At 53.6% G+C, this 23,150-nt stretch overlaps 1 protein-coding gene across 1 annotated transcript; it reads left to right on the top strand.

Moving 5' to 3' along the window:
- Nucleotides 1-941: 941 nt before the first annotated feature.
- LOC111150794 (neudesin neurotrophic factor) lies at nucleotides 942-10,977 on the top strand. Its single transcript, XM_022508396.1, has 4 exons — nucleotides 942-1,161; nucleotides 8,907-8,967; nucleotides 9,719-9,822; nucleotides 10,693-10,977. Exons 1-4 carry the CDS (start codon nucleotides 985-987, stop codon nucleotides 10,867-10,869), a joined length of 519 nt encoding a protein of 172 aa, XP_022364104.1. The 5' UTR covers nucleotides 942-984; the 3' UTR covers nucleotides 10,870-10,977.
- Nucleotides 10,978-23,150: the final 12,173 nt, after the last annotated feature.

A 23,150-nucleotide genomic window follows, 5' to 3' on the forward strand; every position in this document is an offset into this window, starting at 1 on the left:
TGGTCACCCTGTTTGTTTCTTTGTTTTGTAAGATTTATTTATTTTTTCCAGGGAGAGGGAAAGAGAAAGCACAAGCAGGGGGAAGGACAGAGGGAGGGAGTCTCAAGCAGAATGCCTACCAAGACCCAACTGCGGCTCTCAGAGGACCCGTGAGATCCCGACCCGAACTGACTCTGAGTCCGACTCTCAACCCATGGAGCCGCCCAGGAGCCCCTGGTCAGCCCATTTAAAACTGCAGCCACCCCCCCCCCCCACAAAACGCTACCTGTCCTTCGCCCTGCTTTGTCTTTTTGCCAACAGCAACGTATGTATCTCACTTTTGTCCATTTCATCCATACAAGCCCATGGGAGGTAAACTCCATGTGGATACTGATGCCTTGTTCAGCGATGTCTTCCCAGTAACCTGATACAGGGAGGACCTCAAAAAGTATTTGTTTTATGAATTAATGAAGGAGTCTTTGCACAAATGCCAGCCCTTATTATTTCAGTGCAAATCTGCGCCACGCTCTACCCTTTGCAAAAATCCCTTCGGGGACATATCTGGAAAGGAATAGAAATCAGCCAGAATTTTGTGAAAGGGAACTTTTAAAAAGATTTTTGAGTAACCCTCTACACCCCAATGCGGGGCTGGAACAAACTTACACTCCCCGCCTCAACCCCCCATCAAGAGTGGCATGCTCCACGACTGAGCCAGCCCCACTGAATAAAGCTGGGGTCCTAGTGTGTAAATACATCCTCCTAGGTGCTGGAGTGTGGGGCTGTGTCACCCACGAACCTACTCAACAACTACTGTCACGTGGGTCGCTCTCCGCACAGCTTCCAGTCCGGGGCCGCGGAGTCGGAGCTCCAGCGGCGCGGTCCCGAGGGCGCAGGGGCGGGGAGGGCGGCGCGCGGGGGGGGGGCGGGGTTCCGGGGCCACGGGGCGGGACCGCGCTGAAGCCACCCAGCCGCCCAGGCCACCCAGCCCTGCTCGGCGAGCGCACCATGGCGGGCCCCGCGTCCCGGCGGCGGTTGCGGCGGCTGGCAGCGCTGGTCTTGCTCCTGGCGCTGGCCCCGGGGCCCCCGGCAGCCTGGGCCGGGCAGGTGCCGCGCCCCGCCGAGCGGGGTCCCCCGGTGAGGCTCTTCACGGAGGAGGAGCTGGCCCGCTACGGCGGGGAGGAGGTGAGCGGACTGGGGGCCGCGAGGGAGGCGCGGGCTCCGAGCTGGACGCCCGGCCTGCGGGCTTCCTCCCTCCAGACGGAAGGCCGCGCAGGGACCCGGGGAGTCCGTCCGAGTCGGGGCTGCGCAGACTTGGCCCCGGCTCCGAGCCCGCACGCCCCGTGCCCGCGCTGCCTCCTGCCTGCCTTCCGGCGAGCTGCTCCCCTGAAATGCGTTTCGGCTGGTGATCGGCCCCGGGACCTCGGAACTTTGGGGGGGTAATGTTAGCATCAGCTGGGGGCAGACCCTTCCTCTTCCTCGGTGGAGTGAGTGGCGGGGGAGGGAGAAGGGAAGTAAAACCTGTGGGGCAGACCCAGGGATGATCCAGGCTTCCCTGCACTTCCTGCCCCGATCTCAAACCCACTTTTACTGCCTGTGCTCTCAGCTGAGAAAGAGCTGGGGAGAGGGCAGAGGGGAAGACCGGAGGTTAAAGACAAAGACACCCTCCGCTCCAACACACCCACATCACTCAATAGTCTGGAGGCGTCTAGGAAACTCCTCACAGTCCCCCGTGCCTTTGGACTGCTGGGGTCCAGTGTGATGCCTTCAGAGCCTAGGAAGATGCTGCACTCCCCGGTAGAAGGGCCATAGTGGGGCCAATCCGGGAAGAGAGGGGGAAAGTTTGATGGGGAGATCACCGAACCATAGCCTGTCAGCGTTGATAAGAACCAACCTCCTGCTTTTACACACGGGGAAACTGAGGCATGCGCCAGTTAGGGGCAGAACGAGGAAGGGACCAGTGTCCTCTTGTTAAAACCCTCCAGCCTGGGATTCCTAACCCCAAGTTAGCTAGCTTTAAATAGACCAGGTTTGAAAGGGGGGACAGGGGGAGGGTGGTCAGAAACTTGGCCCTTAGGCATTAATGGCTGGTTTGAATATCACTGTATAAAGACATTGGTTAGAAGCCTGAGTGGAAGAGAACACAGAAGGAGGGAGACAGGGATGTGACTAGATGTTAAGGGAAGCAGAGAACCAGATGATACAGGATCCAGAAATCGTTGCAGAAAAGAGTTAACGTAACAGGCCTACTCTCCTTAGGAAGGCCCGCTGGCAAGAGTGGCTGTTGGCTGATGTCTGGAATTCCAGGGTGTTCCACACTTCCCTAGCAGATGAGGGTGGCTCACTCCGGGCTCTTTATACCGTGTATTTGCTGGGCAGAGAGGGCCTACATGGCCAGCTGCCAGTAAAAACCTTGGCCTCTGAGTCTCTAATGGGTAGAGACTAACATTCTGAGCAGAAACATCATGCACGTGGTGCTGCATAGTGTTGCTGGTGGAAGAGCTCTGTGTGTGACCCCTCATGGGAAAGACTGAGCATGGGGAAATCCACCCCTGCATTCCTCTAGACTCTGCCTGTGTCCTTTTCTCTTACGATCTCGTATCCTTCTGTACAGTTGTAATACATCTGAGCTCTGAGTACGACTGTATGCTGAGTTCTGTGAGTCCTCAAAGTCAATCTTGAAACATGGGAGCGAACTTGGAGACCCCTGGCACAGAACCCAAGAGAAGAGAGAGTTCAAGGTTGAGGGTACTTGTAGCCACAGCTCCAGGGGCTACAGGATGAGGACAGAGAAGAGACCCTGTTTTTTGTTGTTGTTGTTGTTTTTTTTTATGCTGACACGGATACTTAACTAAGGGAAGGAAAGAGGGAAGCCTGAGGTGGGAACAGGTTAAGGAGAGAAATGTTTTGGGCGTCTATAGGCAGAGGGAGGAAGAAAGTCAGGTAGGAGAGGGGCCGATGAATACAGCTGAGTAGAGCCGTGCTGTTCCCTGAGCCACCCTGGAAGGTTCTGGTTTATGCCTGTTGTCTGGGAAGAATTACTAATGGCACCCCCTTCACTCTCCGGAGTGTCACTGTTGTGTGAGACATTATACAGTACCCGAGTTAGAGCTTTGTACCTTCGGATCATGCCTGGCTACGACTCCCCGTTCTTCGGGCCGCGGTCAGGCAAGTCTGAAGTCCATAGAGCAGGCCAGAAACCTCTGGGCAGTTGCTGATGCCCCAGCCCACCCGAGGAATTTCTTCTTCTACACGGAAACCTTAATTTGTTCCTAAGGCCTTTCAACTGATGCAGTTAGGCCCACCCCGATTGTTCAGGATCATCTCCTTTACGTGGAGTCAGCTAATTATAGATGCTAATCACAACCACACAGTATCTTCATAGCGACACCCAGATACTGTAATTGATCAAAGTTGGCACGTAAAACTGACCATGACAATGGCCATCACAAGAGTGCCTACTCTATGTAGGGATTGTGTGAGGATTAAATGAGATGGTGATACGCAAAGGAGGATAGGCCTGCAGTAATCTTAGCATAGTAAGCCGTTATAAATCTTAGCTGCTACTTTTGTTAACTTATTACTAAAGTTATAAGCAAGAGGCAGTATAACAGGTCCATAATCCTCTTATGCAATTCAAAAATCAAGCTCTGAACCCAGAAGAGGTGTTTTTTTTTTTTTTTAAAGATCTTATTTTTAAGTAATCTCTATGCCCAACGTGGGGTTTGAATTTACAAACCCAAGATCAAGAGTTGCATGCTCTACCAACAGAGCCAGCCAAGTGCCCCACAAGGTCTTTTTTTTTTTTTTTTTTTTTTTAATAAGTCATTTAATAGCAAAACCCAACCTGCTCTGAATTCCTTTGGTGACAGAACCTTGCCGGCGCTGACACGAGTCTGTTTATAATGGTCATGTGTTGTCCTTAGTGTGAATACTCATGTTCATGCTTTCCTGTGGAAATGTTCATAGAGTTGGTTACGGGGCGCCGCCTCGGACCCCTGAGGGAAGACGAGTGAAGTTGAGGATTCTCCTTCGTTCAGAGTGGATGTCATCCTCCAACCTCCAAGTGCAACACGATTTTTGCCATCCTCAGAAAATGTGTTTTCCGCCTTCACTGCGTGGGAGGATACCAAGGGCAGAGAGGGTCACCCTGCCTGCCCCCAGCCCCACCTGATTTCTGGGCCTGGGACCAGATGGTGCCAGCTCTGTCAGGCACTATCCTAACCACTTTATTTATTTATTTTTAAGATTTTATTTATTGATTGATAAGAGATCACAAGTAGCAGAGAGGCAGGCAGAGGATGGGGGTGGGGAAGCAAGCTCCCCGCTGAGCAGAGAGCCTGATGCGGGGCTCCATCCCAGGACCCTGAGATCATGACCTGAGCCCAAAGCAGAGGCTTAACCTACTGAGCCACCCAGGCACCCCTATCCTAACCACTTTAAAGCACCAGCTCATTTAATGACCATCACAGCCTCACGAGGGAGGGGCTGTTATCTCATTTGTCAGTGGAGGAAGGAGGCATGGGGAGTTTAAAGGAACTTGCCCAAGGTTACACAGCTAGGAGTCCTCGAGGTGAACCAGGCACTGCTCCCTCGGGCCTGAACAAGGAAAAGCAACTACCAAGGGCGCCCCTTTCCGTCCTTGCACAGTCCTAGAACCGTGCCAGGCAGTGACGTGCCCCACGGGGGTACCGGTTCTAAGAAGATACCAGCGTGCCAGCATGCTGGGAAATGTAGTTTGGCTGCGGGAGTTTATTTCATGTGACTCTGGACCCTGAGCTGGCCGAGGCCCCCTGGGCTTCACGGTTATTCTTCGTAGATGGAATTTGTCTGTTCTCAGCACAAGCTGTCCTCGGAAATCTGTGCTAAGGTCAGGAGGTGACAGGGTGACATTTGTTTTCTGCTTTTCTAAAACTGAATGATAGTGAGGAGTAAGACTGTACTTCTTCCAGAAAGATCATTCTGAACAGACATGAAGAAGATACAGTGAAGGCAGGGGGGTGAAGGCTGGAGAATAAAGAGGGGAAACCGCCTAATTGTGCAGTTGAGTGACGGACTGTAGATGGCTGTGTCAGGGCGTACTTTCTGCACCGTCCCCCAGGACACACACACACCACAAAAGTTCTGTCAAACAATGCTTCTTCTTACTACGTGTGATGCACCCCAACATTTTCTATTTTCTGTTCCATTTTAAACTTTTCCTTTTCTACTTCATTAAAAAAATTGGTTAGTAAGTCACTTAGTGAATCCACAATCCATTAATAGGTTACCGATGCCACGGCGGTCAGAAAGGAACCCGGCCTCGGATCCTCGGGGGGCCCCGTTATTTCTGCAGAAGAAGACATCCGCAGCAGTTTCCCTCTTTACCAATGAGGGCCTTTGGCTCTGTCCTTGGCCCCCGGTTCAAGGGCGAGGTTGAAGGCTCAGGGGCCCGCTGTCCTGCGTGTACCCAGGCTCCAGGCCTCTCCCTCCCTCTCTTCGCCCTGCTGCCTTGTCTGCTCTTCTGTGGTCGTTCTCGTGGCCCTCTCTTGGCCCCGCTTGACAGCAGGTGGGGAGGAAGGCCAGTGAGGCAAGTCCAGACCCCGAGGAGAAAGGCGAGGCCTCATTCATGCAGGGGTTCCCCTGGTTCCTGTCCATCTGGGTGCTTCTGACCCACTCCGTGCCTCACTGGTGGTCCTGAGTCTTGTGGATGAATTGCCCAGGCCCCCCTCACCCTGTCCTGGTCCCAGGCAAGTGTGCTATCTTCATGCTGTGTGGCCCCCGGTGGGGCAGGCCAGGGAGTGGAATGAGCTTGGCTTCTAAGGCTCCAGAGACTGCTCTGATTCCCGCTGGGACTCAGGGCAAGTCTCCCAACTCCCCGGCCTGTAGGGCTGCATCTGGAAAATGAAGGTGTTGGATAATCTTCAAGGCCCTTTCAGTTTTAACTTAAAATGCCTCTAGAATCCTTATCTGTCACTTGGGAAGTACATTTTTTGTCTGTCAAAATCTAGATTAAGGATCCAGGAAACTAACGAACTGCTAAGGGCTTCATATCTCTTGCCTTGGTTAATCCTCACAACAGCCTGGTAAGTGGATACTCACAGAGGGGGAAACTGCGGCACAGAGAGGCTAAGTAATTTGCCCAAGGCAGCACAGCTTATAAGCCGTGGCTCAAACCCAGGTCTGTTCGACTTGAGGTGACTCCTCCTGTGGGCTCTTGGAAAAAGGCAGACCTCCTGCTGTTTCTGCAGACCTGCTGTACAGATGAAAAAAACGAAGCATCCTTCCAGGTGGATGAGAGGGTGGGGAGCCTGGTGGGAAGCTGGTGATGAGCATGTGTGTCTTTATCTGTCTGCAGGGACATTTGTATTTCGGAGTCTGCATTTCTGCAAGACTTCCACTCACCCTTTGTCTTCTCAGTTGCCTGAGTTACCCCCGGGGCCCGGAAACCATGCCCACCGCTCTGCTGCCAGTGGACTCCCAGCTCCACAGGCCTGGAATGACCCCACAGCCCCACTCCCAGCGCACTTGACATTTAACCGATAAGGCCATTCCTCTCTCTGGAATGTCTGTAACAACATTCCTTTCTGCCCCTTTGCTGGGATTTCTTCTTTGCCCCAACACCTTCAATGTATGGTTTCACGAGGAGACACATATTTAACTGTTGGAGTTGAGGGTGTTAGTGATAAGATGCATGTGGTTCTAGTTTATGTACGTGAATGTCATGTTTCTATGCCTCTTTGCACACAAGGAAGGAGTAACGTAGTCAAGGAAAAGCATCAGGATGGAAAATATGACCAAATGCCATGGGTAAAATTATAACTGTTAAAATACTGTTTAAATTGAAATAATATGTAACCCCACTTGATAAGCTATTGAAGTCAAGAAATACACAACCACAGTGAAAGAAAGACCATTAAAAAAAAAAAAAAAAGCAGGCTTCTGGCTGGTTAAGCCATGCCTTTTATTTTATTTTTTTTATAAAGATTTTATTTATTTATTTGACAGAGAGAGATCACAAGTAGGCAGAGAGGCAGGCAGAGAGAGAGGAGGAAGCAGGCTCCCCGCTGAGCAGAGAGCCCGATGTGGGGCTTGATCCCAGGACCCTGGGATCATGACCTGAGCCGAAGGCAGTGGCTTTAACCCACTGAGCCACCCAGGCACCCTAAACCATGCCTTTTAAAATGACCCATATTGGAGTGCCGGGCTGACTCAGTGGGTAGAGCGTGCAACTCTTGATCTTGGGGGTGAGTTCGAGCCCCGCATGGGTGTAGAGATCATTTTTTAAAAATCTTTAAAAAAAATTTAAAATAGGGGCACCTGGGTGGCTCAGTTGATTAAGCCTCTGCTTCTGGCTTGGGTCGTGATCCCAGGGTCTTGGGATTGAGCCCCGAGTAGGGCTCTCTGCTCAGCGGGGAGTCTGCTTCTCCCTCTCTCTCTGCCTGCAGCTCCCCCTGCTTGTGCACGCGCTCTCTCTCCCCCAGTGTGTCAAATAAATAAAATTAGAATTAAATAACTCTTGGTTGAGGTGGAGCACATGTCCACCAAGTCAACAGAAGTTCTGGAGACTGTCCGGAGGTGATAGAGAATGTAATAACCAACCACTCACTGAGCTCCTGCGCTGGGCCTACTGTGTGCTCGCCTATGCTGTGTCCTTCAGCGTGCCTGCAAGGTCATTGGGTGTTATCCATACCTAACGGTCAGAGAAACTGAGGCCTGTGAAGTTATGTGATGGTGAGATACATTTCCTCGGCCGAGTCGCTTACCTTCCCAGAGCCCCAGCTCCTCTCTCTGTGAAATGTAGTCATGAAAACTTGACCTTAAGCCCCACGAGGGCAAGAAGCTCAAGGCCCATGCCTAGAGGAGAACAAGCAGTGTGCTCTCGGCAATCTAGAGATTCCTGTGTACCCGGCCGCAGCAGCCCCCTTCACCCTGGCCTAGGAGCCGACGGTTGGTGTCCCCGTACCTACAATGGGGCTGAGACAAAGGAGGCCTGGTCTTGCGTGTCCTAGAACGTGCCAGTTGCCCCAGCCCGAGTCCACCCTGATGGTAGTTAGGAAATTCATGCCATCTGTTTTTGCGTTGTTCTCTTCGGTGGTGGTGGGAGGGGATAGGGATTTGCAGATAACATTTTATCCCTATAAATATAGCAAAAAATATACTATGAGACTGTGAGCACTTTGGGGAGACAGCATTGCTTGTATATTTCTAGCACTGTAAATGGTTTTTTGAAGAACAGACTGCTTACATTTTTAATAAGTGATGACGTTGTTCATGTACTTTGGTCCAGGAATATAACTCACCAAATTATAAAGTAGCTAATAGAAAGATATTCATAATCCTGCCATTTATGGTTTTAAAGAATTGGAAAGAGCCCAAATACCCAAAATAGAAGAAGAGCCAAACCAACAGGTACACAGTATCACTAATATAAAATAGCGCTGTGTTAGTGACAACCATTTTGGTTATTTCAATACATGGGAATGTTTATATGAAGCAATATTACCTGTAAGAAGCAAAATATAAAATCGATCATTTATACTGATTGCATCCATGTAAGTACATTAACCAAGATGAAAGGAGATTTGGGTTGATTTTAAAAATCCACTATTTAACATACTTTGAATTCTTACCTATGTAGATTTGCTTCAGTCCCTGGGATTTTCTTTTCTTTTTTTTTTTTTTTTTTTTTTTTTTCACAGAAAGGTATTGCCCTGGGCTTGTCATGATACTTTGTCACTTTTCCTAAGTTTGTGAGTGGACGTGACATTGGGCAGGCAGGGGCAAGCTCCTGATGGGACGAGCTGGCTGAGGACTGGCTCAGGGATGGCCGCTTTGTACCTTCGGCCGCTGCTGTCTGCACAGCCTGTGGTGGGAAGAGATGTCACCAGCTTGGGCTGGAGGAGCGGAGATCTTGGGCTGCCTCCAACAGCTTCTCTCTTGCTTTCTAGGAGGATCAGCCCATCTACATGGCAGTGAAAGGAGTGGTGTTTGATGTCAGTTCTGGAAAGGGTAAGTGGCTCGGCTTTATGAATCCTTACTTCTGGGGAGCTTGGCAGCCAGAGTGGGCACTGGATGTGTGAACAAAGTGAGGGGACACTGGCCAGGGCCTTTTCCCTCAGATGGAGATAACATTCTTCGTCACTGTTGTACTTCCACAGTGGTTTTCTAATGATGTCATGCTCCTGCTCAAAAGCCCCCCATGGCTTCCTGCTGCTTATGTAATCAAATTCCAACTTGATGTTTTTACCATGGTTGAAGCAGTGAGAGGAAAAGTGTTGCTTTGCAAGGTGTTGGGATCACAGAACATGACAGAACATTTTAATGTCACTTCATGGTTTCTCTAGTGGTAATTACCGATGATATCATGGCAGTTTTGTTATGGTTCATTGTTACCTGATACCAAACAAAAGATGTTGAACCGAGTAGACTTGGCTTCCACCAACATTTAAGAAGACTGAACATTCTTCCTGTTTGCATTTTAAATATTTTTAAGAGATTGTTTTCACTCTGTATTTTTTAAAAATCACCTTTCAGTCCAGCATGTGTGACTTATTCCAAAGTCTGCATTAGTGGAACCCAGACTGATGGCAGGGGCTGGCTTATTGGGCTTCATGTCTTCTCTGCTTCCCCTCTCTTTGGGCCTGGAGGCTTCTACAGCACCGGATTGGGCTCAGAAGCCCCCTCCCCCACCACAGACCGTCTCCTTGCTGCTTGGCGTGCATGTCCACACTCACGACTTCTTCCTTCTTCTCCACTGCAGAGTTTTATGGACGAGGAGCCCCCTACAATGCCTTGACTGGGAAGGACTCCACCAGAGGGGTGGCCAAGATGTCTCTCGACCCCGCAGACCTCACCCATGACACTGTGAGCCAGATTATGAGCCTTTGTCAAAATGTCCCACCTGCCTTGGCCATGGCCGTTTTCACCTAGGCAATAGCAAAGCTTCCTAATTAGCCTGTTGATCTTCCGTCCACTCAGTGTGGCCAGCTGTTTTCTTGAAGTAGAGATCTTACTATGCCACTCCTACTTAGAAACCTCCCAGACTCCCCAGTACCTGCAGAGTCACGCCCAAGCTCCCGTGAACTTGGGACCTTCACAGTTTGGCTTCAACCTGCCGGACAGTCCCATCCCCCTTACAGTCTGCACCTGCCACCCCCAGGCTCATAGGTTTGCTGTTGGGCTTGGACACCCATTCCCCAGGCCGCTCTGGGCATGAACAGGGTTGAGAAGCAGAGTATCCCCATGTTCATATTCTTGTGAAAGAGAAAACAGCATTGACAGAAGCCATTTGAGGGCCTCAGAAATCCCAGCAGAGGGGCCGGCATTCACCCAGCTGTGCTCAGATGAGTCAGACTTATAAACCACAACATTACAGAAAGATTCAGGAGCCAAGGAAGGGGAAGGGTGTATGAATCTGTCACGGGAGAGGGGTAGAGGGCCATGAAAAGAAGGTGGGTGCAGACTGCGTATCACGTACCCGACCCTGCCCCAGACTGGGTGTTCTCTGGAGTCTTGAATTCCCACATCAGTCAAACAGCAAATGGCTCCCTCTCCACCATCCCCCTACACACAGGGTTGGTTCTTGAAAAGTCGGTTGGTTGTTGAGATACATTTTTGCCAGCATTAGGGGTGTGGGGGCAGGGGGGCGGGGTGGTGAGAGTCCAGTGCAAGGCATGACTCACTCATCCCACCCCCGCACCTCTCCCCGGTGTCGCTTGGGCTTTTCTCCCCAAGACGGGCCTCACGGCCGAGGAGCTAAAATCCCTAGACGACGTCTTCACCAAAGTGTACAAAGCCAAGTACCCCATCGTGGGCTACACGGCCCGGAGGATTCTCAACGAGGACGGCAGCCCCAACCTGGACTTCGAGCCCGAAGACCAGCCCCATTTTGACACAAAAGATGAGTTTTGATATTCCATCCTGGGATCGTGTTCCTGATGGGGGGCGGGGCAGGGAGACCCTCAGCTGCCCGAGCCTCTGGGCACCCGGACCCAAATAAACCAGACGTTGAACCGGGAACCCTGAATGCCTGTTATTGTCCTTGGTCGAGTGTTCTGTCCCCGTGACACCCCCCCACCCCCGCACACTGACCAGGCTGGTCAGGACGGTGGGGCCAGGAGCCCCCTCGGTGTCACCGTGGAAGTGACTGACTTCTTTAGATTTCTGTTTTCTTGTACTTGAACTAGATTCACTGTGACCATGTTTACTTTAGAATAAGCACAAAAATAAACTTCATATTTTTCACAAGAGAAGATTCTTCCCCACACGCCCTCTCCTTGAGGCCTCATCTGCTCCATGGGCAGGGGCAGCCTTGTGCGTGGGCCGCGCCTTCACAGTCCTACCTGCAGTGTCCCCACCCGAGGGGCCGTCCTCACCATCCCCATCAGGGCAGGAACAGGGAGGATGCGTGGGAGTGGGAGCGGCAGGGGTGGTGAGGGGGCGCTAGAGGGGCTGGCTCGGCACTTCCACCAGGACAGAGTGACCCCCCCCTGACTGGCTTCAGCCCTATGTGGGCTGGAAAGTGGTGCCCAGGGCCAGGGCCTTGTGGCCAGAGCCCGGCCTGGACGTCGCCCCAAACTTGGTAAGGTCCATGCAACACGCGGGACTCAGATTAGATTCCATAAGGATTTCATTCCTTTTGAGGGGGGATTTTTTCCCCTCTAAGGGACACTGGCCCTGTCTGAAGACATTTTTATATGTTTGTTGTCACAGCTGTAGGATTCTACCGGTAGCTCACGTTGAACAGCCTACGGTGCACAGGACAGCCCTCCCTCCCCAGACCAAGAACCTCTGGCCCAAAGGGTCTCATGTGTTGAGGCTGAGAAGTGCCACGTTAAACTCATCCTGGAAATTTTATAGTAGAGATGAATTTCTTTGAGAGAAACTAAATAGCATCTCTTCCCAAGAGAGAATTTTTACATTAAGCGGAAGACGCTCCTAAGGGGACTGACTGTTCAAAATGCTGATGCTGGGGCCCACCCCAGGGCCCCAGATTCCGGATTTCTAGAACATGGCCCAGGAGCTGCATTTTTAATGAGCACCCTCCCGCCCCCCTCCCCCCGGGAGACTGTGACATGGATGGGCTTGGATAGACTTTGAGAAACATTACCTTCTGTCTCACCTGTCACCTCAGGGAGAACCTGCCAGAGCCTTTCTGAGGAGCAGGCTTGACCTCTGCCTTGTTCTTCCATGTGTCCAGACTAGAGATTCTCCCGGTGAACTCTGGCGTCCCACTCAGAAGCTGGGAGCTTGGTGACCACCCACCCAAGAGTAAAGGGCCTGGAATTTATCAGACAGGACTCTTTGGCCTGGAATTCAGAAAGTCCTTCGTGTGGCCAAGGTAGTCTGTACCCGGACATGTGGCCCCAAAAACGAATGACGTGTGAGTGCGCACAGATGGTTACAAGTTTCTGGAAACACCTGAGTGAGGACTTCTTTTACCTAACACCTGCTACCCACTTCCTGCCTTATGGGCAGTGATGGGGGAAGAGTCCCTGCCTTAAAGCCTGGGATGCAGGCTGGGGACTTTCCAGGACCACTGTCCTCCCCACTCCCCTCTCTCCTTGATGGCCCCCCCCCACATCAAAGCACGGTTTCCCTCAAGGCTTCAGGCTCCCCACTCCTGGGGCAGTTCTGCCCACTTCGCTGCCCTACACCCCAGCAAAGGGCTTCTGTGAATCAGAATGTGTCTCATTCAGAGATTCTAGGACAGAGCACACAGAAACCCAGGCGGCCCGGAGAGGCCCCACACAGGTGAGCGCAGCTCAGGGAAGGGAAACCCGGCTGGCTTGGGGATCGGTGTCACAGTGTGTCTGCAGGACCCAAAGCCTGCTGCCCCATTTACCCCTGCTCCCCTACTCCCACACTGGCTTGTCATGTTTTCTTTGCTTTCAAGGCTTCTATCCTTACAAGACCGTTCCGACCTGCCTCTGGGATTCCCTATAGCTTAGCACTCACCTGCTTGGCTATAACTGCCTCTTTATGAGCCTGTCTCCCCCAAACAGGAGAACCTTGAGGGCCCAGCACAGACCCTCACTGACGTGGCCAACCTTGCTGGACTTGCCAGCTTTGGCACTGAAAACCCTGCACCGCAGGAAACCCCGCAGTCAGGAGCAAAGCTGGGGGACCAAACTGTGCCAACCGCTGAGGCCAGGCCTCCTCCCAGCGGAGAGACTGCAGACATCATGGGAGGCCTGTGCCAGCTTGGGATGAGGAAGGAAGAGAGGAGCTATGATTCCTTACCCGGGAGAAGAGGAGGCTGAAGGAAAGGCAATGGGAGAGTGGACAGGGGTTGTGTTCTTAACCAGACCCCACATAAGTTCAAGTTCAATCTCTCAGAGGGGACGCTCCACACCCAGTCTACAGGAGGTGCCCTTACAACAGAGTGTTGTTGAGACTGATAGGATTGGTTAACTCCTTTCCTAAATCTAAGTTCCTTCCAGGAGGAGCAGCTCCTCCGTGGCCTCTCTTGGGGGCCACGGAGCTCCCCCTGCTTCACGTTCCCTTGTACCCCTGGGTGCTGCTCAGTTCCTGCCCTCTGTGCTCCTGGCCTGCCGCCACACAGACCTTCTTCCCAGGCAGGCGGCACAAGCCAGCTCCCTTGCATAACAGAGAAGAAGTGGCTTAGAGGCAGGAAACGGGGCCCTGAAGCCAGGAGCCCTGTTCTCCGTTTAGAAAATAAGACCACCAGGCACTGAACGTTCCAGAGGGGTGAGTGCTGGAGCTGACCAGCAACCCAGTCCTAAAGGCGAGCTCATGCAGAGGACATCCAGCGCAGGTCCCAGGACAGGAAGGCTTCCAGACTCAGACCCCTCTGTCCTTCTCGACCTGTCTACCATCTACTCCATCATTAGCTTCTAGGGGAAAAGCTAGGGTCTGAATATAGCGACCTCCCCCTCTGCATTGGCTTCCTTCAAAAGGCTGCATCTCAAAGCCCCAATCTCCAAAAACCATGGCCTGCTGGGGGCACTGTCCATTTCCGAGGTGCTTCTGCAACAGGCCGAAGCTGGAAATCCATCCCTAGAACCCAGTCTCCACCAGGCGGAGAGTGCCCTGTCCCTGGCCCTCTCCAGGGATCGCTGTGATTCCTAGAGACCACCTACAGGGCCCGACTCTGAAGGAGGGCAGCTCGAGGGCACAAAGGCTGCACAGGCTTTTCCAGAAAGGGCAGGCAGGCTGCCTCAGGGTGGCAGGGAATCTGGCCAGGCAAGGGTTGGCCCTGCAGACGTGCACCCAGGACATCCCACGTAAGCACGGCCTCGAGAATTACTTAATACCACGATGTGTCGGTCACCTCTCATGGTCTCATTCACAGCCTGTCGGCCCCCCACGTGTGGTGGTATCTCTCAGTGCCAAGTTCAGCCGTTTTCCCCTGGACTTCTCTGCCAAGCGAGCCATCTAAGCCATTCTAGGGCACTCCAGCCGGCAAGGGCAAGGAGCTAACGTCCCTCCCCCCGGAACGCCCCTCCACCAACAGGGGCTGGAGTCTGCAGACCCCTCCCGCCACTGAGGCTCGTTCTTTGGGCTCCTGAGAGGGTCTCAGGTGGGACTGAACCCCAGCTGCACACAGAGGTGATCTGCTCAGTAACGCCCCCTGGAACTGGGAAAGCGTCCTTCCCTGTGTTCCTCCCCTCAATCCCCTGGGCCTCAGCCCAAGGACCATTTCCCAAATGTCCGTCCCTGCACACCAGCCCCTACCCAGCAGGGGCACAACCCAGGGTAAGACACAATTGACTTCCTCAGACACCAATGGATGGCATTATGCCAAACCCGGGTTTACTAGTAACACCTCACACCTGTGCACACTTAACAGTTTCCAAAGTCTCGTTCCTGCGACCACAGCTGTGTAAGTAATGACCCCCAGAACTTACCGGTGTGCAATGGCTCCTCCTCGTGCTCAGAGGTGCGGTGGCCAGTGACTCTCGGAGGGCGCCGTTGGGGATGCTGGTCCATCCCGCTGTCTGGGGCCTCCGCCAGAACGAAGAAGCCGGGCTCGGTCACATTTCCCGGGGGTGGAGCCGGTCCTGGGTAGGAAGTTCCATTCCTCTCCACGCATGACTTCTCACACAACTGGGCTGTGCCTCCTTTTACGACCTGACCTCTAGCGTCAGGCAATGTCACCTCCACACCTCATGGCAGCCACGAAGCCCACCCAGGGTCAAGGCACACCAGGCCTATTTGGGAAAATATGACCTGCCACAGGCCCCTTGCCCCTGATCTCATGAGATTCTTACAAAAGAAAATACTCTTGTTTTCAGGTTTCCTGTGTTTAGCTTGATTGTCCGGCATGTGGCAGGTGTGCAGTCCATTGCTTTCGTCTTGTGGGGAGAGACAGGTTTCAGGGTCAGACTGACGGGTATGAGTCCCGATGTCATCGCTTACCGCCTCTATAATCCCAGGTGAGTTATTTAGCTTCCCAGAGCCTCAGTTTCCTAATGTTTAAAATGAGAGCCCAAACTCCCACTTCACGAGGCTACTGCTAGCACCGGATGTGCGGTGTCGTAATGCCCCGAGCAGATTCCCAACACCTGCCCGGTGCCACTTCCTCTTTCCTCTTCCCCTCCCATTCCACTCGGGACTGAATGCTTCTCAGACTTCCCAGCAGGTTCACAGACCGACGTGAGAAGAAATCGTCAGTTATGCGTCCAGGGTCTGGGTGATGGGCTGGGTGGGAGAAATCAGGGTGCCCAGCTTCAGCCCATTCTCGTCCCCTCCCCAGATACTTGCTGCTCAGCCCAAAACTTTGAACAGTAACCCAGCTCTGCTGATGGCATCTCCCTCCCACAGTTCAGGCTCTTTGGTTTCTCAGAAGCCCTGGAGATTCTCCCAGAGTCCCAAGGGCCGTGGGGAAACACCTGCCCACCTCCTCCAAGAGTACCGCCGTTTTGCTGCCGGAGGCCTAATGTCAGGTGTGCCTGGGTGTGTCCCCTGTGGTGGAGCTCCCCACCACACCCGATGGTTTGGGTGCCTGCCGACCATTCACTTCCCCTGGGGTTGGGCCCTACCTCACACTCTAGAAGTTAGGTGACTTCCATTCCAGAAGATGCCTCACTCACAATCTCCCCGGGCCCTTGCACATGCTGTTCCCTCTGCCTGGAAGGCTCTTCCAACTAACTTCCTACTCTGTCACTTCCCTCTTGCCCGCATCACCTACAATACCTTGTCCTGGCTTAGATACCATCTCATCAAGGAAGCTTTCCCAGACCCCTCCCTGCCAAGATGGTGCCCGCATCAGCACCGATTCTGCTGCCCCATGACAGTGTTTTCATTCGTCATTCTTGCCACCAGCCCTGTTCTCAGCTGCCTCACCACCACCTAGTGTAATGAATGCCCAGCACCTTCTGTGCTTGATAGGTGAACGAGAGAATGCATTGGTTTTCCCCACGTGGGTTACCCCTCGCCTCGGTGACCCCTCCCCACCCTTCACTCGGGGATGTAGGTCTGAATTCTGGGCCCCATCCTGGGCCAGGACCACAATGCCCACCCCCTGACCAAGGTCTCCAACAGAGCCCACTGGGCATCACCTCCTCCTGGACCAACCATGCCTGAGCCTTCCCAAGGCCCCGTCATGTGGGCAACATACAAAAATAGTCAGTGGTTCCCCTGGCAACCACCACGGCAGATGGTAACCGGCACGGACAGTCTTGGAAAGCCTGGAGGCCGGGAGGAAAAGGAAGCCTGCTCCGACTGGTAGCTCTCCTGTCTGGGCCGGGCAGGGGGCCATCCAAGCTGCCTCTCCTCCCCTCTTGGCTTCCTGGGGACCACCTGTTCTGAAGCCCAAAGGGAAAAAAATGGGCTAGGGGAGTTGCCCATCTGCCCATATCATATGCATCCCTGGCAGTCCCTGTGTTGTGCCTCTGTCCCCTCCCGGTGGGGTCAGTGAGTCCTCCTCTGGCTGCTCTGCCTTATCCAGATGAGGTCACCAGCAGGAGACTCAGTCTTGCTGCCAGAGGCCTCATTTCAGGTGTGGCCATTGTGCCAAGCTGTCCCAGGCCTCTCCTGGAGCTTCTGGGTCTCTGCCCAAGTCTTGGGCTCCCTGGCTCTGGGCCCTACTGGCCCCCTCTCCAGCCAGGCCCACAGCCTTGTTCTTGCCAGCCCTCCCCCATGGCTCAATCTCAGCCCCGCCTGAGCCCTGCTCCTGTCACCACCGAGCTCCCCTCCAGGATGAGTGCAGGGCCTGAGGCTGTGTGGGCTGAGGTCCCGGAGGCCCTGGGGGATGGGATTCAGGGGGTGCCAGGAGAGGAGAACAGAAGAGTATGGCTGAAGGGTGAGGCCAGAGGGAGCTGCTGACCCTCTGCAGGCCGCTGGGCTCTAGCAGAAGCCCCCAGAGGGAGAACCAGCAGCTGAGAGAGGAAAGGGGGAGGCAGGACTCGGAGTGAGCCGCTGAGGCGTCCGCAAAGGGAAGCCTAAGGTTTCCAGGGAGCAGGTGGTGGATGTGGCCCTACTGGGCGCTGGCCTGGCCTGCCATGCTCTCTTCCCTGTTTGTGCGAGAGCCAGCCTTGGCCTCCCCCACTCACGCCCCTCGTCCTGGGACAGTGACCTTGCCTCATCTTCCTGGCTGTGTCACCCCGACTCGGCCCAGCCCACTCCGGAACTTGCCCCTCGTGGCTGCCTCTGCCTCCTCCGCCCACTCACCCCGCTACTTCATGGGGCTGCAGGCCTCTTGCCTGAGTCCCCTGCCTTGTCAGTGGCATGGCAAGCGTGGCACTTTATGGCATCACCCCAAGGGAGGCCGTGGGGCCTGGGTCCACCTGTGGGAGCTCACAGCTGATGGTGGCAGCCACAACCACCCCAGAGACAGGAGAGGCTAATAATGGCCTTGGGACCAGCGATGTCCACGTGGAGGGCAGCTGAGCCATGGCTAGGGGCTGCTGGGGCTCGCGTCTCCACATTCCTGGTGCCGCTGCTCAGGGCTCCCAGGTAAGGGTTTGACCTCCCCACTGAGCAGCTTCTTCCCAGCTAGATCCCAGAAACACATCTGTTCCCTTCCTGCCTGAGCCCACTCAGCCTCTCCTTCCCATGTAGTCATGACCTTCCCCTTAACCATCAGCCATAATCCTCTCTCTGGTCTACACCACCACATCCTGTCTCACCATCCCCTTAAAGCTCAGGCAGTCTCTTTTCCACAGCGTATTAATTTCACCAGATTTCACATATCCATTCACCCACCAAGCGTCTGTGGACTTCATGCCCACTACGTGCCCAGCACTAGACGAGGTCTTGGGGCTGGGGTACGGTATGAAGCCAGGAAAATAAATGCAAGGACTGTCCTTGCTCTTAAGGGTCTCCAAGGAGAGCGATGGACTGAGCTGCAAAGAGGTTTCCCTAGCCCCAGGTGCTGCTGATCTGCGGGGACCCCAGCCACAGGGTCCTGGGCGTGACAAGGTGGGTGCATGAGGCTGCGGAGGGACATTGGGATTTTCATGGAAACTTTGACCCACAGTGACCACTTGCATGGAATGACAGTGCCCCCTGGTGGTTGATTCCTGGAACTCTCCAGCAGCTGTTCTGTAAAGCCCAAAGGATTAAGCTCCCAAGAACTTCTATTTTTGGTTCCCAATATTTCCATAATGAAATGCTAACAGGAGCAGCCAGAGGGCTTCTCAAAGGGCCCGAGAGCTGCACAGCTGAACTCCCGTGATCTGCAGCTATCTGCTCTCCAGGGGTCAGACCGGCACCTTGCTCTCAGGTGCGGGTCTCTTTCCCTTGGGGTTTGACCCAAGGGTCTCAGGACAGTGGCCGTCTGTTCTCCGTGACGAGTCTGGCCTCAGAGGGAATGCCGTGTGCACATTCAGCGTGACGTGTTGGAAAGAACACTGGGTCCAGGGTCAGGAGGCTTGGGCGCTCGCCCCACGCCAGCCGCTAACTCAGAGCGAGAAAATAATCACTGTGAGAGCTGTGTTGATTCGGTATTTACTGAACCAGCCATTGCAACAGGAGCTTTAGGCACGCTGGTCCTCACAACACACCTCTGAGGTTGGGGCTATTATTTCCATGTTAGAGGGGAAGAAATCAAGACACGGAGAGGTTAAGTAAGCTCACAGTGCGTGGCAGTCAGGACTCGGGCTCACGGTTCTGGAGACCAGCTATGCCCCACTGAATTATGGACCTAAAAGAATGAGAAACCAGAGGCGGGATCCACAGAACGCTGCTTTCAGATGTTCCCCGGGTGGCGGTGATGTGGAGCCACTTTCAGAATCGATGGGGCCCCCCAGCTCTAGGCTTCACTGAGCCCAGGGCCATCGGGGGTTCAGGAGGCGAAGTTATGAGGAGGAAGGGTTGGGCCCTAATCCCCACAGGTGTACAGCAGAGCACAGGCACAGCCGAAACCACACCGAGGGCAGAGAGATGCTCCTGCCTGCCAGCCCATCCACCTGGAAGCGGAGAGCAACTGCCTTCTACAACATTCTCCTCCGTGCTATGCCACATATCCCACAAATTCATAGACCCACCATTTTCCACAACTCATGGAGAACCACTTTTTGGGGGGGGGGGCGCAGCACGCCAGCGGTGGGGAGAGGGGCAGAGGGCGAGCAAGAGGGAATCCCAAGCAGACACAAGGCTGAGTGTGGAACCTGACACGGGGCTCAATCTCACGACCCTGAGATCACGACCTGAGCCGAAGTTGGGTGTTTAACCTGCTGAGCCACCCAGGCGCCGCACCCCTCCCCCTTTTAGAACATTTTATATTTTTAAGTTGGTGCATTTGGCAAACTCTTATTGAGACCTACTGTGTGCCTGGCACTGGGTTAAGTCCTGAGTCCGTGGTGGTGAAGGAAGCCAGCATGGCCCTGCCCTTGGGAGTCTGCTATCCAGAGGAGACAGGCGATAAACACACGATTCTAAAAAGTAGAATCACACACCATGACACGGGCTGACAGAAATGACAACACGGGGGGATGGAGAGCAACAGGGTGGCAGGGGCCCTAATTAGACCGCATGGGCTGGGAGAATCTGTCCAAAGAGGTGACATTTAATGGAGACCAGAACTGCATTTTTAGCTTGTACTTTCCTTTGGTAAAGGAGTTCCCCGTGTTCACCACGTGCCGAGCGATACGGCACAGAGCCTGCTTCTCTGAGCTCCTGGGATCCTCCCGCTGGACAGGGGAGCAGGCATTGTAACCTTTTCTCTGCCGGATGGCCGGATGTCCCTCCAGGGATGGAGAATTTTGAGCTTCCTTTTGAGAGAAGATCTCAAAGCAGGGGCTGTTTTGGGGGTGGGGAGGTAATGGGGCCCAGGGCCCGGCAGTTCAGAAATCAGAGAAGTCCTGGGCAGTTGGAGCCTTGAACTCGGCTGTGACACGAAGAGCGGAAGTCAGCTCTGACAGGCATGGGGCAGGACTCACAGTCCTGTCTGCAGGGAAGGAGCTTGGGGTCTGTGCCTGCCACCCCCCACCGCGCGCGCGCACACACACACACACACACATGCACGAGAGCAGACTCCAGCTCCAGCTCACGACTGTGCTGATCTTCTCATCCCCCTTCCGTGGTGCTGGAGCTGACACTGGGCGGACCACGCGTGGCTTTGCCAGCGGCCGCCTGTTAGCAATCCGAATCTCGGAGCAAATCTCAGAGCAAATCCCTCCATGCGAATTTCAAGAGCACCTTTAGGGCTTTCTTAAGAAATATGAGTACTTTGGCTTTCATTATTACATCAGATGAAAAAAACAATTCAAAGAACAGTTTTCATTTCCTGCTATGATGAACAATAAAACCAAGTAGAAAAATAAGAGTGTATTTAAAAAAAAAAAAAGATACTCAAGTACTTTTCAGAGGACTTATGCCCATTTTCTTCACTACATGCACACTCCTACAAATTACTCCGTAATCTACTATGAGAAGTGGTTCTTCACCTATGTAAGGAACTTCAGTAAATTTTTGTTGAATGAGTGAACAATATGGAAATGGATCTATGACTTTAATTTGTGCTTTTTAAATTTTTTTTTCAAGTAAGAGCAACAGTAAACATACTGAAGTTCCTGTTTGTCCAGATCCTAAGCCTACAGAACAGTGATCATTACAAACACTACCCGTCATAGTTAATAATCAAATTAATGGGCATTTATCAACCTAGTAAGAAAAGCTCTATCATGTGGCAGAACTAATTCTAATCTGATAATTGATTGGACTTCAATCACCTGCAACATGGTCAAGAGAAGGAAACTGGGACTGCTAGGTTTGTAATGACCTCACTTACCGATGAACCATCTTTGAGCCCTCACTCCCACCCTCCCACCCCGACATTGAAACCCTGCTAAAAATAGCAGCTGCAGTGTATCTTCCCCCTCCTGTTAATCTGGCTCTGGAAATGTATTTAGGCTCCAAGTTCAGATCAGAGAACTTGCAAGCAGGAAAGAGTTCACTAGGACGCGCCCGCAAATAGAGGGCGCTGGAAAGCTGGGGGGCACCTGCTGCTCCCTGCCTCCCTGTTTACCTCTGGTTCCTCTGGAGGCCCCGGAAGTATTTCTTCACCCCAGCAGCACCCCAGAGATGTCAACACCGGCGGGCACGTGTCCCCACGCTGATGCCTCCGTCTCCACCCAGGCAGGGAGCTTCCCCGTTTCCCTTTGTTGCCTCTGCCTGGGATGGCGGTGCTTCCCGCAGTTGCCACCTCCATGACACATTTTTGGCATTCTCTGCCATTAGTGTCAGGTGACCCGAGCCATTTTCTGGCCTCCGGGGGCCTTTTGTGCCAGAGCAGACTCAGGGAAGAAGAGCAGACCCAGTTTTGTGAACCCTGCAGGTGGTCAGTAGCTGGTGGCCCCTGGGAACAAAGGGAGACCTCCACTCCTCCCTGGGCAGGCTTCTACCTCTCCAGGAGAAGGGACAGTGAGGAGAAAGGGGACAAGTGCCATCTCAAGTCCAGGTGTGTCTGGCCCACCTCACCCCACCCCTGCCTCCTTGCTGAGCTGCCCCTTACCCCAGCCTGGCCCGGCCACACAGCGCTCCTGGGAGATGAGACCATGGGCTCCTCTATGGCTCGCAGTGTCCCTGGGAGGGTTTGGGGAAGGGGTGGTCGTTCTGGATGTCTCTTTGTGAGTGCGGTCTGGCCATGCCTCAAGCCCAGGCCAGAGCAGAGGTCTCTGGAAGACCCGCGGCACAACTAAGGCACAGCCCCGCAGCCACCCGCCCCAGCAGCAGCCCCACAGGGCTGGCTGGCCAGCAACCATGCCCTGGAAAGGAGAACCATGCAGTTCCTGTCCAGCGGATCGTAGACACTGAGCTAGCTGGGGACACCCAGGTGAGAGCTCTCGAGCGAGGTGACCAATGTGAGCAGAGCTTGGTGGGGAGGGCGGGAAGCTGGGCAGAGTTGGGAGATAGATGGCTGGAGACTTTATTCATTTATTTGACAGACACAGGGCACAATCAGGGGGAGGGGCAGAGGCAGAGGGAGAAGCAGACTCCCCACTGAGCAAGGAGCTGATGCAGGACTGATCCCAGGACCCTGAGATCATGACCTGAGCCCCAGGCAGACCTTAACCAACTGAGCCAGGTACCCCTCCTAAAAATCTTTCATAGCTACTGGCTCAGTTGATTCTCAAACATCTGGGATCCCCATCTCCCTCACAACACAAGTCTGGAATAAACAAAAAATGGTCACATGAACAGGAACTAACAGTCTTTCTCGGGCTTTGTGTCTCCCTCAGCCCCTGTATAGGGCCTCTGAGCTCAGGAGCTGGTCCTTCCCTTCCAGCTCCAACTTTCTGAGGTGACATTTGCAACAACTACCCTCAGTGTCCCCAAAGCTCAGGAAGGTGCTACCTCAGGGGGTGAGAGGAGCGTTGGGGTGGATGGGGCACTGCCCATGTGGGTACCAGCTCCCACAGGCTGAGCCAGGCAGCCATGGTGCACGGCACCCTTCCTTGAGGGGAGACATCCTGCCTCTGCCCGGGGCCATATGTCAGGTCTGATGCTGGTGGCCTTGGACTCCCTGGGTATCACCAAGGTTCTTAGGCAATCAGCCTGCCCTGTCGTCCCCTCAAGTGCAAGTCCTTATGGGCCAGGCTAGAAGCTGACCTGAGTGACCACCACCAAGTGGTTCCCCGAGTTTTCCTTCCTCCTTTCCCTCCCCAAGAATGTGCTCGTCACTCTTGGCTAAGACCATCTGCCCTTTCTTTCGGGATGAATGCTTTCTCTAAAGACACCTGTGGACTCCTGGTGTCCTAACTCACAAGACATGTCTGAATCTCAGA

This window comes from Enhydra lutris, unplaced genomic scaffold (genome assembly GCF_002288905.1).
Source record: "Enhydra lutris kenyoni isolate GAN:26980312 unplaced genomic scaffold, ASM228890v2 scaffoldscaffold24, whole genome shotgun sequence".
Taxonomy (NCBI): domain Eukaryota; kingdom Metazoa; phylum Chordata; class Mammalia; order Carnivora; family Mustelidae; genus Enhydra; species Enhydra lutris.

Bases quoted from the DNA above. Each gene is read 5' to 3' on its own strand.
- LOC111150794 (XM_022508396.1), top strand. From the start codon at position 985: ATGGCGGGCCCCGCGTCCCGGCGGCGGTTGCGGCGGCTGGCAGCGCTG. The intron at 1,162-8,906 runs GTGAGCGGACTG...CTTGCTTTCTAG, and splicing joins CCCGCTACGGCGGGGAGGAG to GAGGATCAGCCCATCTACAT. The intron at 8,968-9,718 runs GTAAGTGGCTCG...TCTCCACTGCAG, and splicing joins TGATGTCAGTTCTGGAAAGG to AGTTTTATGGACGAGGAGCC.